Below are 17290 nucleotides of genomic sequence, written 5' to 3'. Positions count from 1 at the left end.
CTATGTTAAACAAAGAAAGTAGTAGGAGGGGATTGTTCATAGTTAACTATATGCTTGGTAATAACTTTTACTGGTTGAATTTTCTCAATTCCCTTGGGTTATTACTGTTAAATGTCAGCTCACTATACTTGCAATAAAGATAACAATATGCATACTCAGTCATAGACAGTGACTCCCTACTGTTATTGTCTTCTTCCTCAAAATTCTGTATGGCTCCCAGACATTCATCAATACTTGTTTGGAGAGAGTCTTCATTATTCTGTGCGTCGGAATTTATTTCCTCCCAGTCAGAACTGCAGAACTAATAAAGCAAGAAGAATTTGGAACACTACAATTTTAACTTGCACTAGGTAGAGAACTGTGGAACTTACATTATGAAAAAAATATTTCTTACCTGATAATAACCACATATAACATGACTTGCAAAATACCATTTCCTTATGCCTGGGATACCAGCCAATGAACATGCTGAAAAGAGACACAACAAGGATTTAAAATAATCAATCCACTACAAACTAAATGTACTAAAGCAGATCTTCAGAACTCCATTTTAAGATGATAAAATGATTTAATAAATTCTCATGGTGTGGGGTTCTGAATTGCTATCCAACAGACAAATAATGCTTCCACTGAAAAAAACATAGATCACAGGAGTAACAAAAATCATAGGCATGAAAATATCAAGCTGCACGCTGACATGAGAAACAAGCCCTTTTCTACTCTCAGTCAGTCTTAAAATAGATTGAAATTTGTCAGCCTTTCAAAACACTTGTCTTTCATTTCCAGTGCCTGGTATATTTAATCATCTGCTAACAGCTGAGCTGCTAAAGGAAAATCAGTTCTCCATAGAAATGGTAGCAGCAAGAGCAAGAGAAACTGGATTTCCTCAAGTTTCTGATTTGTTTCATGTAAATAATAAATTTGCCTAGGCCGATTCCTTAACAACATTTGGCATATATTACTATGCTTACCTGGGAATGTCCTTGCATCTGTGTTTGTAGATGAATTACAGTTTTCTTTCAGAAGTTTATAAACATTTGCAGCAGTCACAGCTGGAAAAAGAAGATTTTCTTAAATCCTCTGACTTCCAGAAGGTAAATCTCGCTTATTGCAAATGCAGTTTAAAGTTCAGTTTAACATTAAAAGTTTTGTTTAAAAGAAGTGTCAAGTACAGATTTGCAGGAGTCTAAAAAGACTAATATAAAGTTCTAGTTAAACTACTGGATATATTGATTTACAAGCTGAAGAAATGGGCTGATAAGAACCTCATGAAGTTCAGCAAGAAGTGCAAAGAACTGCACCCAGGAAGATCCAACCCTCGGCACCAGGACATGCTGGGGGGCAGAAAAGGACCTGGGGGTCTTGGTGGACACTGTATTGACCATGAGCCAGCAGCGTGCCCTTGCAGCTAGGAAGGCTAATGGTATTCTTGGCTGCACTAGGCAAGCACCATCAGCAGGCCAAGGGAGGTGATCAGCACTGGGGAGGTTGCACCAGGACTGCTGTGACCAGACCTGTGCTAACTGGTATGAGAGAGACCTGGAGGTCCTAGGAAAAGTCCAGTGGAGGGGCACAAAGATGATGAGGGGGCTGGAGCACCTCTTCTACAAGGAAAGGCTGAGATAGTTGGGACCATTCAACCTTGACAAGAAAAGGCTATGGGAAGATCTTATCACTATATATCAGTATCTGGAAGGAGGGTGCAAAGAAGACAGAGCCCAGCTCTTTTCAGTGGTGCCCAGTGGCAGGACAAGAGGCAATGGGCACAAACTGGAACATTGGAAGCTCCCCTGAACATCAGGAAGCATTTCTGTGCTGTGCAGGTGATCAAACACTGGCACATGTTGCTCAGAGAGGCTGTGGTGTCTCCACCTTAGTGATCCTCAAAAGCCACCTGGACGTGGTCCTGGGCACACTGCTCTGGGTGTCTCTGCCTGAGCTGCGGTGGGACCAGGCGGACCCCAGAGAGCCCTGCCAGCCTCAACCATCCCATAATATCTCTGAAATCTTCTAGTTAGCTAACAAAAGTGTCGTAACAAAACTCAAATAACCTAAATCTCTGAAGGCTAAAGTCGTTAAAGCCTTCTATTCTGAAAGGAAATGATTTTTATCAAGGTAATAATCACGAAAACAGACTTGCACACAGACCCTAGACCAGAAAGCATAAAGAAAAAGTCTTCGAGAACAACCCCTGCGGCGCTTGAGGCAGGGGCATCGCTTAACCGGGTGAAAGCACAAGAACTTAAGGAACATATCTCTAGGACACACACCTTACAAGCCCTAGGAAAGCCGTACCGAGGCTAATTCCCCCTCTCCAGCCCTATTCCCCCTCTCCAGCCCTCACGATGGAGGCTCCCGCTCCGTGCCCTGCCCCGCGTCCCCCCCTCCTCGGCGGCAGCCCCCGTTCAGCATCGCCCCCTTGACGCAGCGATACCTGCAGCGGGCTCCGCACCGCCCTCAGCCCTGCGCTCCCCCCAGCTGAGGAGCAGCACGTAGCGGTCCATGGCCGGCCGAGGACGGGCAGGAAGAGGGAGACGGAGGAGCCACCGCCACCAGCAGGGCTCCGAGCAGCCCGCGCTGCCCGCCCCTGCACCGCCCCTCGCAGGGCGATGTTTCCGCTTCCCGGGGCCGATGGGCTCAGTTTCCCTTCCCCTTGAGCCGCAGCGGCCATGGCCAGTTACACCAAGGCTGCCCAGGTGAGTGCGGGGCTGGCCCCTCAGGCGAGGGGACACCGCGGTGGCCGCTGCCCTCCGTGTGGCGGCGGGCTGCTGGCGGCCGCCATTTTGTGGGGGTGAGCGGGTGCCGTGGCCGGGCACTGCTCGGCTGGCGTGGGCGCTGCTGGAAGGAGCAGGCAGTGCCCGCTGTGGGGCTGCTGGGGAAGGGAAGGGGGCTGAGAGGGACAAGGCTGCCCGCTGTAGGCTCATAGGGTTGTTAGTAGGCACAGAAGTGTGTTTAGGTGTTGCTCAGGCAGCCCAGAGAGGCTGTGGATGCCCCATCTCTGGAGGTGTTCAAGGCGAAGCTGGATGGGGCTTTGGGCAGCCTGGTGTGGTGGGAGGTGTCCCTGCCCGTGGTAGGGGTGGAACTGGGTGGGCTTTAGGGTCCCTTCCAACCCACACCCTTCAATGAACCACTTAAAGCAGTAAGTGCAGCACAGGAGGTCTTAAAGATGCAGGAGCAGGCTGTTCCCATGTACCATAAGATGAGCCAGTGGGGAAGAAGAGCAGTGTGGCTGAACTGGGAACTTTTGCTGAGTGTCTGGGAGAAAAAAAAATAAATACAAAAAAAAGGAGTTTATGTCTTGTGAAAGAAGGGGCAGGCAACTCAGGAAGAGTACAAGGAAGTTGCCAGCATATGCAGAGGAAGAATCGGGAAAGCCAAAGCTTCACGGTACAAGAGAGACCTGGACCTGGTACCTTACAGTATGAGCTCAGCCTGGCCACTGTGGTTAAGGATAACAAAAAATGTTTTTATAAATATATTAATGGTAAGAGGAGGGCCAAGGAGAATCTCCATCCTTTACTCAACGCAGGGGGGTAACGTGACTGCTGAGGTTCTTAATGCCTTCTTTGCATGTGTCTTTACTAGCCAGAGCATTTATCCTCAGGGTACTCAGCCTCCTGACCTGAAAGTCTGGGATGAGGAATAGAACACCCCCCCACACACACACAGTTCAGGTGGAAACAGTTAGAGACCTGCTGCTCCACCTGGACTGTCACAAGTCCATGGGACCAGATGGGATCCACCTGAGGGTGCTGAGGGAGTTGGCAGATGTGATTGCTGAGCTGCTTTCCATCATCTATCAGCAGTCATTGTCATCCAGAGAGGTCCTAGATGACTGGAGACTTGCTAATGTGACGCCCATCTATAAGAAGGGTCATAAGGACCTGGGGAACTACAGGCCTGTCGGCCTGACCTCAGTGTCAGGAAAGGTGATGGAACAGCTCATCTGGAGTGTAATCACACAATGTATGCAGGACCACCAGGGGATCAGGCCCAGTCAGCACAAGTTTCTGAAAGGGAAGTCCTGCCTGACCAGCCTCACCTCCTTCTGTGACTGGGTGACCCACCTGGTGGATGAGGGAAAGGCTGTTGAGTAGTCTACCTAGACTTCAGCAAGGGCTTTGACACAGTCTCCCATAGTATTCTCCTGGAGAAGCTGGCAGCCCATGGCTTGGACAGGTACATGCTTTGCTGGATTAAAAACTGGCTGGATGGCTGGGCCCAGAGAGTAGTGGTGAACGGAGTGAAATCCAGCTGTCAAATGGCCACCTCTGGTGTTCCCCAGGGGTCGGTGTTGGGGCCCATCCTCTTTAATACCTTTACGGATGACTTGGGTAAGAGAATTGAGTGCACTCTCAGTAAGTTGCATCCTGAACATGAGCCGGCTGTGTGTCCAGGTTGCCAAGAAGGCCAAGAGCATCCTGGCTTGTATCAGGAATAGTGCAGCCAGCAGGACCAGGACCATATGATCATGCCCCTATACTCTTCTCTGGTGAGACCGCACCTCGAGTGCTGTGTTCAGCTTTGGGCCCCTCAGTACCAGAAGGACACCGAGGCCCTGGAGCGTGCCCAGAGCAGGGCTACGAAGCTGAGGAAGGGCCTGGGGCACAAGTCCTGTGAGGAGCGGCTGAGAGAGCTGGGGCTGGTTGGTGTGGGGAAGAGGAGGCTCAGGGGAGGCCTCATTGCTCTCTGCAGCTACCTGAAAGGAAGGGGTGGGGAGCTGGGGGTCGGCCTTTTCTCACAGGTAACCAGTGATAGGACCAGAGGGAATGGCCTCGAGTTGTGCCATGGGAGGTTCAGGTTGGAAATGAGGAGACATTTCTCAGAAAGAGCAGTCAGGCACTGGGACGGGTTGCCCAGGGAGGTGGTGGAGTCACCATCCCTGGAGATGTTCAAGGAAAGGTTGGGCCTGGTGCTTAGGGACATGGTTTAGTGGGTGACATTGGCAGTAGGGGGATGGTTGGACCAGATGATTTTGGAGAGCTTTCCCAACCCTGATGATTCTATGATACAATGTCTAGCACTGTGCTCTACCCTAATGCTACATGACAGGCGGTGTTTTTGAATATTAGTATTTCTTATGGTGCTTGAAATGTAAAAGAATGCATTGATCAAATCAGAGAAGCTAGATTCATTTATGGTAGTGTATTCTTTTCCTATATTAAGTACCACTTCTCTTTCTCTTTAGCAATGGGCTACTTTTGCCAGAGCTTGGTATCTCCTAGATGCAAAGATGCAACCACCAGGAAAAATAGCAGCTGCGACTGTAATCAGACTTGAAGGCAGGCATAAACCTATTTATCATGCACTAAGTGAGTATTGCAGTACACAGAAGCATTTTTAATGTATTTTTCTTTTAATTTCATTCTTAAAAAACAGTGCTTTTTACAAGGTTGCATTTTTCAGTTTGTAAATTATAAAGGGTTCAATTTCATTTCCCGTGTTTTCCCTTCATACCTCTCCAGAGGTTTAGGCCATTGTCTTTACCAATCCATACAAAGCTTGTTACTAATTCATTATTCAATTTTAGTAGCAAAATTATGATGGGATTCAGTTGCCTCAGTTATTTTTTTAAGTTCAAAATGTGTTTTGTTGCACTGTTTTTAAACAAAAAACTAATTCACAGTGCATGTAATGAAACACTGACATGATTCTTGATTAGATTTTTCTGAACGCTACTGTTCAGTAGTTGTACAGCACCACAGCACCTTGGAGCAGTTCTTCATTCTGAACAACGTGCGAAAAAGTCCTGTGTGTATGAGCCAGGAGACACAAACTGGCACACAGGAGGTTCCCTTCGAACATCGGGAAGCACTTCTGTGCTGTGCAGGTGACAGAGCACTGGCACAGGTTGCCCAGAAAGGTTTTGGGGCCTCCTTCCTTGGAGATACTCAAAAGCCATCTGGACATGGTCTTGGGCAGCTGGCTGTAGGTGTCCCTGCTGGAGCAGGGCTTGGACCATATGGCTTCCGACATCAGCCACTTTGTGACGATGAGACTAGAACCTGTCTGATTTTGAAATAGGAGACACAATTATTGATGAAAGATATTTTCTTGATCCAATGAAAAAAAACCTTGCTTATCTACTGTTTAGAAGATTCAGCACTAAAGACACCTTGCTCGTTATTGGTAATACCATAGTGCTTGTCTCACTGTGATGAGCATTTTATAGATAATAAATGATGATCCCTGTTCAAGAGACTTTACTGAAGCATAAAGAAGCATTAAGCTTTGCTCATACATGTCTAATGTAAACACTAAAATTATACTTGATCTGATTGTCATAATAAAAGGTAGTATTTGTAGTTTTTGGAAGATATTTAAAATACCCAAATATTGCTATTGCAAAACTTGCTGTATCCACAAGATGTCACTGGAGTCTAAGGATATCTTAAAAAAATAAAGCAGATGGAGGGAAAATTCTTTTGGCTGTCCCATGGGAAAGATCTTTGATGGTTTTATGTTCATGAAGTTATAAAAATCCTGGAAAGCCATTTCAAGGATAACTTCATTCGGTCTAAACTATTCTATAAATCAGTACCAAATGCATTACACCTGAGATTGATAGATTACTACCAGTGGGAGACATTTGATACTCTTTAAGAAAGCAAAGGATGGATGAATTTATGGTTGGTGTGCTCAGCATGTCTTTCTTTTTACCTAAACTAACAAGAAATATTTTAGCATCTGTGAGATAAGAGTTCCTTAGGCAGAATAAGATTGTGAGGCATTTTGGTTTTCTGGGTTGACAGACACCTTTCCGTAAAATCATTATTTATTTATTGTTTTGAAAAATATCTGGAACTGAAATTAAGCTGTGGGTAGGGAAAAGAAATAAATATGATGTTATGTACGTTTATTGTCTGTTTTAGGGATAATCTTTATTTATTCTCCAAAGCATTAGACTTTTTAGATGCTGTCAGACCATATGCCTTAAAAGGTGATACAAGTTTTGTTCGTGAGATTTGAATCTGGATTTTTTTGCTTTCTTCTGTACCTTCCCTTCCCTCTATTCTCTTTCCCTTACATCCTGTCTTTGCAAGCAGCTTCACAGTAAGGAACCAAAAATAGTGAGCTACATTTTTCAAAAATTGTGTAGTCTGGTTCTTTGTATTGAATCACGAGCAAGCATAGGCAAACCACTTGTGTTATTTGGGCAGGATTTTCTACACAAGCAGCTGTTCTCTGCATCCTCAGAGAAGACTAGGTTAGATGGAAACACTCCGCAAGCCAGATCTGGCCCAGGTACTACTCTTGCTTGCAATGTTAGCTTCAAATGGCTTGAAGCAGCAGCTCAAACTTGTCTTGTAATGAAAGAATTGGCAAGTAGGTTGTCAGTCTTGTGAGCTAACAGTTGATGGTGCCTTCAAACAGCATTTAGTCCATAACTGAAATGTAGGAGGAAAAATGCACTTATGTGAAGCCTGTGTTTTTATTGTGAGGTAGGAATTGCTGAGAAGTTACAAACATTCAGTGACACAGAATGGAATCCCTGAGCAAGTTAGCTTCATCTGAAGAGGTGTAACATTTACATTGTATTTAACAAGTAGCATATGCTATAGTGTGAGAGAATACTATGGCCTTGGTTTTGTGTATTTCTGGAGAAAACTATAAAAGAGTAATTTTGGATATTACGTCATAACCTGAAGGAAGAGTTTTCTTGAGTAATCTTTTTTAAAAGTAGGATGCAAATTGTTTGTGCAGCTGGTAAGTATTTTTGCTGTCTTCCTATTGAGAGTGGGTGTCCCTGAGGTGGTGGAAGCAATGCTGTTAAAAGACAAGTTGAGACTAATGTATTAATTTGAAATTCTGAATTCTATTCATCAATTTGGTCTACTATAAAAGAACGGGTTGCAGTCATTATTTGGATAGGTTAGTTTTTAACTTGGCTGCTTCATGTTGTTTGCAATGGATTTATCAGTGTATAGAATTGTTAATTCTTTGAACTTTGGGCAAAAATTTCCATAGATGAACTTATTCTTTTATTTTCCCAGCAAAACAAAAACAAACAAACAAAAAACAGCAATAACAGCAACAAAAAAAGGCACAAAATCCAATGTCAGCTTCCTGGCAAATGCATTTAGATACAGTGTTTTAGAACAGATCTGTCAGTGGAAGACGATAAATGTCAGAGAAGATACTGAAATTGTGTTTGAGCTTCAGCTGTAGTTGAAAATAGAGCAGTAAAGGAACAGAAGATTAGAAAATGGTAGAAAACTTTAACCAATCAAAGTTTCACACCTTATTTATTATATGCTCATGCGAAACATGAATATTCTATTCAGTTCCTTCTTTGTGTAGCTGCTTTGTGACCTACTAAGGAATGCTGTAATCAAAGGAGTTTTCAAATGCTTTTATTCTAATATTGTGATGCCTAAGAAGGTGAACTTTGGACTTTTTGAACTTTGCAGTTGATTCAGCGGGTGGTTGGTTATAGCTTGTACAGCTGATCACAATTACCTCTAAAATGAAAAACTCCATTTTTTCATATTTTCATTGTATTTTTTTAGACAGTAAGGGTTGTATAGTAAATAAGTAACTAATAAACTAGTAAATAAGATCAGTAAAGTAACTATTCCTGGCAAGGTATTGCTGACAGAACATAAGGCTTTGCAATTAAAAAAAAAAAAAATTACAACAAACAGTTGATATGGAAGTTGCTGTTACTACAGGAACCAGTAAATGCATCTGTCTGCTGTAACATTCACTTTTGCTTGACTGATGAGAATGTGTTGGGGGGGGGGGGGGTTGATTTTTTTTTTTTTTCCCGCAACAGAGTTGATTTTTATTTGAAATCTCTTTGCATCTTAGATACATTGAGCCCTAGGCTGTAGTTCTTTAGTAGAACTATTTTACTTACCCAAAGTGTTCAGTCCTCTGGTAAACATTGGCAGTGTTTTATAAGAAAACGAAAACATTTAGGATTGTTGTTTAGAGCTTACCTTTTTTTCCCTGAATATTTAAAACAAGTTCATATACAGCATGTGTTATGTTGACTAAAATAAAATACTTGCTCCTAGGCCAGGCAACTGGATCTTAGGTGAACATATATACACCCTTTGTAGCTGTTATTTTGGTTGATTATTCCTGGGTTCTCTTAATATTTTCTACTGCTTTCGACCTTGTAGGTGACTGTGGAGATCACGTTGTCATAATAAATACAAGACACATTGCTTTTTCTGGTAACAAATGGGAGCAAAAAGTATACTCTTCACATACTGGGTAAGGCACTTTGTAGTGATGAGCTGGTGGTAAATTTAATGTCATTTTCTTAAGAGTTGCAGTCTTTTTAGCATGTTGCTTCAAAAGGGAATTGCAACTTACGTGTTTGTTTTGTGGTTGCATCTGTTACAATGTTTAAAATTATGCAAGAGGTTTTTTTGAAGTGTATATTGTTAGGGAAATAATCTGATTTAGTCTGTTTTAGCCATGACAATGGAATAAACTAACAGATTGGGTAGACCACATTATTTTTTGTGGAGGTTAAGCAAAGATCATGACTACTGTATCTATTAAGCAGTAGAAAGCTTTCCTAATTATATGTTTAAGATGTATACAGATGCCAACTACAATTACATTATCCTATTTAACACTTGATACCAAGATTGATATGTTCAAGGAACCAAAGAAAAAGGAATATGTGCTTCGTGTTGGATATCAGATTTTAATTTCTCCAAAATAACTGGAAAAACTGGTAAAAAATGAGATACTGAAGAGGTACCGATGTATACAATAGTGTGTAGGATATTATTTTGTCAGATACAGCTTCTTTATAGATGGAAGTATAATAAACAATTACAGCATGGATCAGTTCAGTCAAATAAGAACAGTCACTCCTATTTTATGCTGTGGCAACACTAGATAATTATTCCTAAAGTGTTAAAATGTATCCAGTAGGGAGATTATTAAATCAAGTTGAGAAAGCTAATTTTGCTGGTATTGATGTTTCAGTCCTTTGTCCTTTGAAGTTCCTTTTTTGAGTTGCTGAGAAGTTCTTGTCAGAGTTAATGGAAATCAAGTTTTTTTTTTTCTCCCATGCTCTTAATGACTTCTTTAAATTTTTCAATAAGAAAATGAAAGCAATTGTGCAATTAAAGAAATATTTAAATCTATACAGCTCCCTAAGTGGACAGTTCTAATGATGTTGGGTTTATTTTCATTTCAGTTAGGCTGATTCCTAATAATGTAATTAAATGAAAGGAATCTGTTTTACCTGACATCTGTTTGATTTCTTGCACCATTTAAAGTATATGCTTAAATGTAAATTAGTGCAACTACACCATTTCACTAAGACTAAGTAGGTCAGGTTGATGGTGGACTTGATGATCTTGAAGGTCTCTTCCAACCCAGATGATTCTGTGATGCTAAGATACTCTGATATTTGTGTTAACATCATGCTTGAGCATATAGCACTAAGCCTGTATGTTTCTTCTGTTTCTCTAGTTATCCTGGTGGTTTCAAACAGGTGACAGCAGCTCAGCTCCATTTGAAAGATCCAACTGCTGTAAGTGGTTTGTGTTTTTTCTTTTTCATTTGGAAAGTAGGTGTGTTTTCATTTAATTTGTTCCCCTACGCAGAATGGGTTACTCTTATCTGTGATTGTGAACATTTATAGAATGTGATTAAATGTGATTAAATCACTTAAATGTGATTGTGAACATTTTATTAATGGGGCTTGGCTTGTTGACTGTGTTCTTGGACACAGCATGTTTTGAGGGTCAGATTGTAGGTCGTGAATTTTTGTGTTTCATGCATGCTGTCCAAATGAGCAAATCAGGTTCATTTGCTTTGCCCATTTTTGACTGATTCACTTGCTTTTAGTTTCAAAGGTCTGACCTTTGTCGTTGTCAAAGTGACTCAGCTTAGACTTAGCTAAGCAGTGCTTCAGTTTAACAACCCTAGCAGATTAAGAGCCAGCAAGAGTAAGGGTAATATTAAAAATATTAAGGATAATATTAAAAAGTGTTAGAGAGTACACCTGCCTCCTTCTCCCGTTAGAATTCAACTGTAGGTTTTGTTAAATGGTTTATTTATTTATTGAGATCTTGTCTACAATGCTGTGTATTCATGGTCTATGAGAGGGTTTGAAGTGGTGACTACATTGAGCTTCAGCCTCTTTAGTAAATGTCTGTATTGGACCATTATTAATTCTGCTGAACAACAGTGTTGTTGTTACTAATTAAAAAAAAAATAGTTTTTGAAGTTTTTACTTCAAATACTTTGCCTTGGGTCACCTTGTATGTAAGATATTAAAATACTTCTTCCTTTTCCTAGTGAAATTGTCTGCTGCCAAATTATTGAATTTTGTCACTGATGTTTTTAATCTGTGATTCAGATAAATTTGTTGGGATAAATTCGTTTATCCCAAGACTTTAATTTAAAAAAAAAAAGTCTGCTCTAAGAATTTATCTACTTTTTTTTTTTAATATATATTTTATTTATTTAAAACGAAATGGTGAAATAATTAAATCTTGCAGTTCAATAATACTTTCTACCTAGAATTTTTACAAAGTGCTTAAATGCTTTTAAGAAACGGCTCTAACACAGTTGTAATTCCTTTGGGTAGTTCCACGTCTGAAACGTTCTCCAACTTTTTCCATTTGAGCTTCAGACAAAAGCTATGCACTGGGAGGCAGTGTAACACAATTTGTTAGGGCCTGAGAATTAGATGTTCTATAAATTACCTACTGGCATTTGTTCTGAAATATCTCTTTTCTTGCCAGACTCCTAGATGAATTTCTGTGGAAACAGAGGAGGATTAAATGCATTGCCAATAACTAAAACATGTTGGACAGAGATTCGGCAAATGGTGATGTGGCTCAGGACTTGGTCTAATTTAGCAAGAGAAACTTTTTAAATAAAAAAGCAATTCTGGATAGCTCTCAGCAATTAACTCCTTAATTCTGTCAAAGTGCTTGAATGTCCCTATTAAAAAGTAGTGGGTAGTAATTTGGCAGGATATGTTCTATATATGCAGCGGTCACAGTTTTTGACTACCAAAGGTTTTTATGGCTAGAAACATTTGTTTACTGTTTTGGTGTGAAATCTACTGGGATAAAATAAAGATGAAAATTAGGATAGTGATTTATTAACATGTTTTATTTTGGGAATCACGGAATAGTTTGGAAATAGAAGGGAAAGACCTTAACGACCACCCAGTTCCAGCCCCCTGTCATGAGCAGGGACACCTCCCACCAGACCAGGTTGCCCAAAGCCCCATCCAGCCTGGCCTTAAACATCTCCAGGGATGGGGCATCCACAGCTTCTCTGGGCAGCCTGTGTTAGTGCCTCACCACCCTCTGAGTGAGGAATTTCTTCCTAACATCTAATCTAAATCTCCCCTCTTTTAGATTAAAGCCATTACTCCTTGTCCTATCACTGCACTCATTCCCTTTTAAAGACCTATCTATATAACTCAGTACTGAAAAATAATTACCATGCAGAAGGCCAATGTCTAGCTGAAGCATCATTTGGTTCTTCAAAATACCATGGAGACTTAGATAAACTACATTGTTTTTACTTTTTTGAATTAAAAAAACAAACTTTTTTTTTTTAAATTGTGTTAGATTCAATTGCTGAGAGGCAGTAGAACTATATAGGTTGTAGGAAGTTGAATACATCTTTTTTTTGGAATTGGTCTTCATACTTTAAAGCATTGTTTTCATCCTGGAGGCTAGTACTTCTTTTCTGCCCTTGGTCCTGTTATCTCCTGCTAGCTCATCCTGATGGCTCTTCATTACAGGAGTCAACATTAATTTTGGAAAAAGTGCCGTTACAAAAATTAAGCCATTAAATTCTTGGAAGCAAATTAAAATGGCTGTAATGAATAATTTGATACAAAATGATGTAATTTATTTGCAGGGGGGACGAAAATCTCAAGTAAAGTTGTTGGAATATAGACATGTTTATGGCAGTATTGTTAAATAATCATCCTTGATCAATTCTTGTTTTTTCATAAGGAGGAAGACAAACATGATGATCATCTGATAATCTCACTTAATGTAGTTCGACCTCATTGCATTTATCTCATTAACTTTGGACCTTACTTTTTTTTCCCCTCATGCATGGTAGTTAGTGCTTGAGAAGGATTTCTACTGAATTTTGAACGTGTGTGTACATGTTGGTTTCTTAAATAGGATGGAGGGAACCTCTGGAGATCCCTAGTCCAACCTGCTGCACTATTGCCTTCCAGGTCAGGTAGGGCTGATGGGAGCTTACCTAGACTGGGCTTGGAAGCCTCCAAGGACAGCCTCTCTGAGCTGCCTTCTCCAATTGCTCAACTTTTAAGTTGAAAAGAATAAAGGAAAAAAAAAAAAGAGGTCTGTGTAGTTGATGTTCCACTCAGTTCTGTGTGGATTGTGCCAATTTTTTTCAGCAATTTGGAAACTTTTGTTTTCATGGAAAGGTAGAAGTTACAATTCTTGCCAAAAAGATATCAAAAGCAAATATTCTAGCACATTTTTGCCTTTAACACCTTTGAATCCCTTTGGGAGGTGTGGGGAAGGGGATGTCTGTGAATTTCTATAAAAGTTCCACTGGTTTCAGTTGTCTGCTCTTTTGGAGAATACCAGAGAAGAGCCCTCCTCTCTTAGACTTGGCCAGGCTGCTCCAGGAAGTGTTTAATAAAGAAAAAACAGCTTCATGTTTCAGCATTTTCTTTCTCTCTCTTAGATACAGTGTCAATTCTGAGACAACCCGTAGACTAAGGTATTAAACTTGTTCTCTAGGTGCAGCAGAGCAGCTTGTGGCCATACAAAATAGTCCCTCTCTTCATCAGAGTAATACAATGTTAATACCTGTATGGTACTGCCAGTCCTTTAGGATACGTGGTAGGTACAGCATTCATTTCCATTGTAGACTGCTGAAATCTCGTCTGAAAGGTTTAGTGTTCCTCTTCCAAGGAGTCTCAAAAATAAAGGAAACAGTTAAACTCCTTTATTTGAGGCACGGGTGTCTGGAACGCATAGACGTTTTGTGTTTTCATTGTTGTTTTTAATAGAACTTGAAGCAGTTTTGTTTAGCTGGGAAAATGCTAATAGGTACAAGACCAACATTTTCAAAATTAGGCTTCAAAGTAGTTGTATGGGAAGTTAAGAGATCATGTGTATTTTTTTTTTTTTTAACTGTCACAGATATGAGAGGGAACAAAATATTGGGGAAAAAATATCTGGAAAAATCATAAGATTTTTAGTTAAAATGCCTGCAGAATATGTTGACAGTTCTAATATGCAGAACCGGTTAATAGTCCAGTCAGGATAAAATTTCCAACCAATTTTTATTCTATTTCAAGTTTTAAAAATAATCAAAACTTGGCTTTATTTTTTTTTCTTATTTAGTTGCGCCAGAAACTCCCTCAAAAAAGAAAGATCACGTTTGGCTAATACCAAATACTTGGTGAGAGGACTGACCTCTGCAGCATTCAGAAGCTGTGTTGCCTCTGACAAAGAAATAATGAGCAATAATTACTCGGGAGGAGTGGCACCTGCTAAGGCAGATTATGAAGCCAGGGTCGCTCTGCAGATGCACGCTGTGAGGAAGCCTCCGGGGGTGTCAGGGTTTGGGTTTGTTCAGCTGCTGGCCCTGGTCTGAAGGGGCTTAAAACATTCCCATTCTCCTCTTGAGTGCTCTTTAGCAACCACTAACATGTATAGGCTTGCCGTTATATCTGCATAATAATGTTCTGAAGAAAAACTTGGACAGAAAATATGTTTAAATCTTGCTGCTGCTGTTTGAAAGCCTGTTTTCTTTCCATAGAGGAAAGTAAAACATCATGGATACAATGGTATGTACATACATAAAGCCTGTTACTGAAACACTGCGTAGTGCGTTTTCTTGCACTAAATAAATATGTTTATTTTTTAATTAAGTAGAGCAAAACTTGCATATGCTTACTAATCCAGACTTTGAAGTTAGTCTGGCACAGAGGGGGGCTGTTGTATGGAAGCCAGTATCTTAAAACATCTAAGTAAGACTTACAGCTGGGTGGGTCTTTGACTTCAAAAATAAATACTTCCTTGTTTAAAAAAATAAATCTTAATCCATTTCTTACATGAATTTGTAAGGTATAGATATTAATTTAAAGAACAAATGAAACTTCTATGTTTTTAGGTGCTGCAGGTGGAAGACAGGATGACATGCAGTGGAAGTTCAGTTCACCTATGACCCAATTATTCCTATGGCAGTATTAAGGGCGATCACTTTTGCCATACTACTCGTGTGACTCTGTAGAAGTGGCTAGGTGAAGTTCTCCTTATTCTTCCTTATTCTTTTATAATACATGTAGTGAAAAAGAACAATATCCTTTACAGACCAGAAGACAAAGAACTGGTAGGAGGAAGATACAACATCAAACTGTATCTCTAGAGAACTTCATACCTGAAATTGTTCTAGTGTTTTTTTTCACTAGTGCCTGTCAATAATCCCACTGTATCATTCTCTGGAGTGGCCTTGTCCTTTCCATGTTCTATATAGAGATGCTTCCTGGTGGTTATTGTACTTCAGTTGTCGGGGCAGATTTTATTCTAGAACTTTGGCCAATTATTTTGTACTTCTCAGGACCAGGAGCAGGCTAGCTCTATTGATTTCCTTCTTTAAAGCATGTTTTATCTGGCAAAGAATCTTCCCCAGAAGTTGGTCTCCACCAGGTATAGTCTGCGGTTTGCTTGGGAGCTAAAGCCTAACACAGACATTGAATGTTGGAGCCTCATTCAGTGTTTCAGATAAATGTGTTCTTTGATTTCTTCATACTCATGCAATGTTAAAGAGCATGGTAAAAAAGAGACTGAAAGTGCAAGTGCTTTACTGGAGGTGACACCACATTCTTTTCCTGCTATATTAGCCCTTTAAATTGGAAACAGTATTACGTGACATTGTGGTGTGTGATTAAAAGCATGTCTGTGCTGTGTATATATATAAATTATCCAACTTAGGGAAAAAAAGTATTGTGATATTCAAGAAGACAATTTGAAGTACAACCAGTAGAAATTTTGTAATTCAAAAGAAGTTCGGGCAGACAGCATCCCAGTACTTTAAACCCCAAATCTTAAAGCTCTGGTGTTTGTTAAGGAGTTATACATCTGCTGGATGGTGGATAAAGATATTTGCCAACTGGCAGATGCCTTTACCTGATGGAGAATGCGTTGTGGCCTGTATGAGGGAATATTTAGGAAGACATGCTATATTGCACATTACAAGTGCTGAAGATAAAGGAGTGGGGAGAGAAGGGAGCAGGAATCCACAAAGAACTGAATAAACTGCAAAACTTTACGCATTAGTTTTAAACTAACATCAAAGTTGTAGTGAGAACCGTGAGGAGGCCTCTTTGCCAATTTGAAGTTACGCTGAAATCAACTGGATTTTAAGGGTGGGATGTATAAAACCCCCACAGGCTCAGTTCGGGAAGGATGGCATCCCGTGGGAGGGACCCCATGGGGAGCAGGGGCAGAGAGGGACCGTGAGGGCGTCAGAGACTGACTGCAGCCCCCATTCCCCATTCCCCTGTGCTGCTTGGGGGGAGGAGGTGGAAGAGGGTGAATTTGGTGGAAGGTGTTTTTAGTTTGTTCTTAGTTTCTCACTGCTCTAGGCTGTTAGTAATAGGCAATAAGTTTATTTAATCTCTCTGCACTGAACCTGTTTTGCCTGTGATGATAATAGTTGAGTGATCTCCCTGTCCTTCTCTCAACTCTGAGCCCTTTCCATCATATTTTCTCCCCCTTTCCCTTTGAGGAGGGGGAGTGAGAGGGTGGTTGTGGTTGAGCTCTGCTGCCCAGCTGGGTAAAACCACCACATTGTCCCTCTCTTGTTCTTTTCACTGATGTAACATACAAATGGCAATATTTTCAAGTGGCTCAGATGGTAAAGACTACCATAAAAAGATGAAATTAAAAAAAAAAAAAAAAAAAAAAAAAGGAAGCTCTTTGCAATGTCTAGTTAATAAGTTGTAAGTTTGTTTCCTCTGACAGTAATTAAGCTCAGTTAAATGTAAGTTGGGAAGTGGGAGAGACTATGGCAGGGAAGTCCAGTTTCCTGCTGGGTATCAGGCAGGCTGGTATCATCTGCTTAGCAGTGGAAAAAAAAGTGAAAACACTTCCATGTTAGCCTGTTGTCCCCTGAGGTTGTCAGTTCTGCAGTGACTACACATTAAAAATATTTCTTGGTTGTTTAACTTGGAAAAAAAAAATCAGTCATTCTTCTCCAGAGTGACTTTTTAGTAGACACCTTGTTACAACTGGATTATTCTGTTTATAATGTTTCTTAACAGAAAACCAATCGGATCAGATTTACCAAGCAG

At 40.6% G+C, this 17290-nt stretch overlaps 2 protein-coding genes across 3 annotated transcripts in view; one reads left to right on the top strand and one right to left on the bottom strand.

Moving 5' to 3' along the window:
* The window catches only part of MTBP (MDM2 binding protein), a 30902-nt gene extending 28296 nt beyond the window's left edge, over positions 1 to 2606 (bottom strand). The window contains exons 1-4 of the mRNA XM_082753151.1: positions 2435 to 2606; positions 972 to 1052; positions 395 to 468; positions 156 to 301 (exon numbers count right to left, since the gene is read on the bottom strand). Of these exons, the coding sequence (XP_082609277.1) occupies positions 156 to 301; positions 395 to 468; positions 972 to 1052; positions 2435 to 2504 (371 nt within the window). The 5' untranslated portion in view covers positions 2505 to 2606. The remainder of the gene's footprint in view (positions 1 to 155; positions 302 to 394; positions 469 to 971; positions 1053 to 2434) is intronic.
* MRPL13 (mitochondrial ribosomal protein L13) overlaps positions 2587 to 17290 on the top strand; it is a gene marked incomplete at its 3' end in the record, with an annotated part of 34038 nt that continues 19334 nt past the window's right edge. Inside the window, exons 1-4 of one of the 2 annotated variants that reach the window (XM_082753153.1) lie at positions 2587 to 2696; positions 5189 to 5312; positions 9129 to 9222; positions 10444 to 10504. In XM_082753153.1, coding sequence (XP_082609279.1) covers positions 2670 to 2696; positions 5189 to 5312; positions 9129 to 9222; positions 10444 to 10504 — 306 coding nt within the window. In that variant the 5' untranslated portion in view covers positions 2587 to 2669. The remainder of the gene's footprint in view (positions 2697 to 5188; positions 5313 to 9128; positions 9223 to 10443; positions 10505 to 17290) is intronic. The other variant, XM_082753152.1, reaches the window with a different exon arrangement.

Source organism: Aythya marila, assembly GCF_965140915.1.
Source record: "Aythya marila genome assembly, chromosome: 2".
Classification (NCBI taxonomy): Eukaryota; Metazoa; Chordata; class Aves; order Anseriformes; family Anatidae; genus Aythya; species Aythya marila.
The sequence above is the reverse complement of the archived record's forward strand: the minus strand, read 5'-3'. Positions and strand labels throughout refer to the sequence as shown.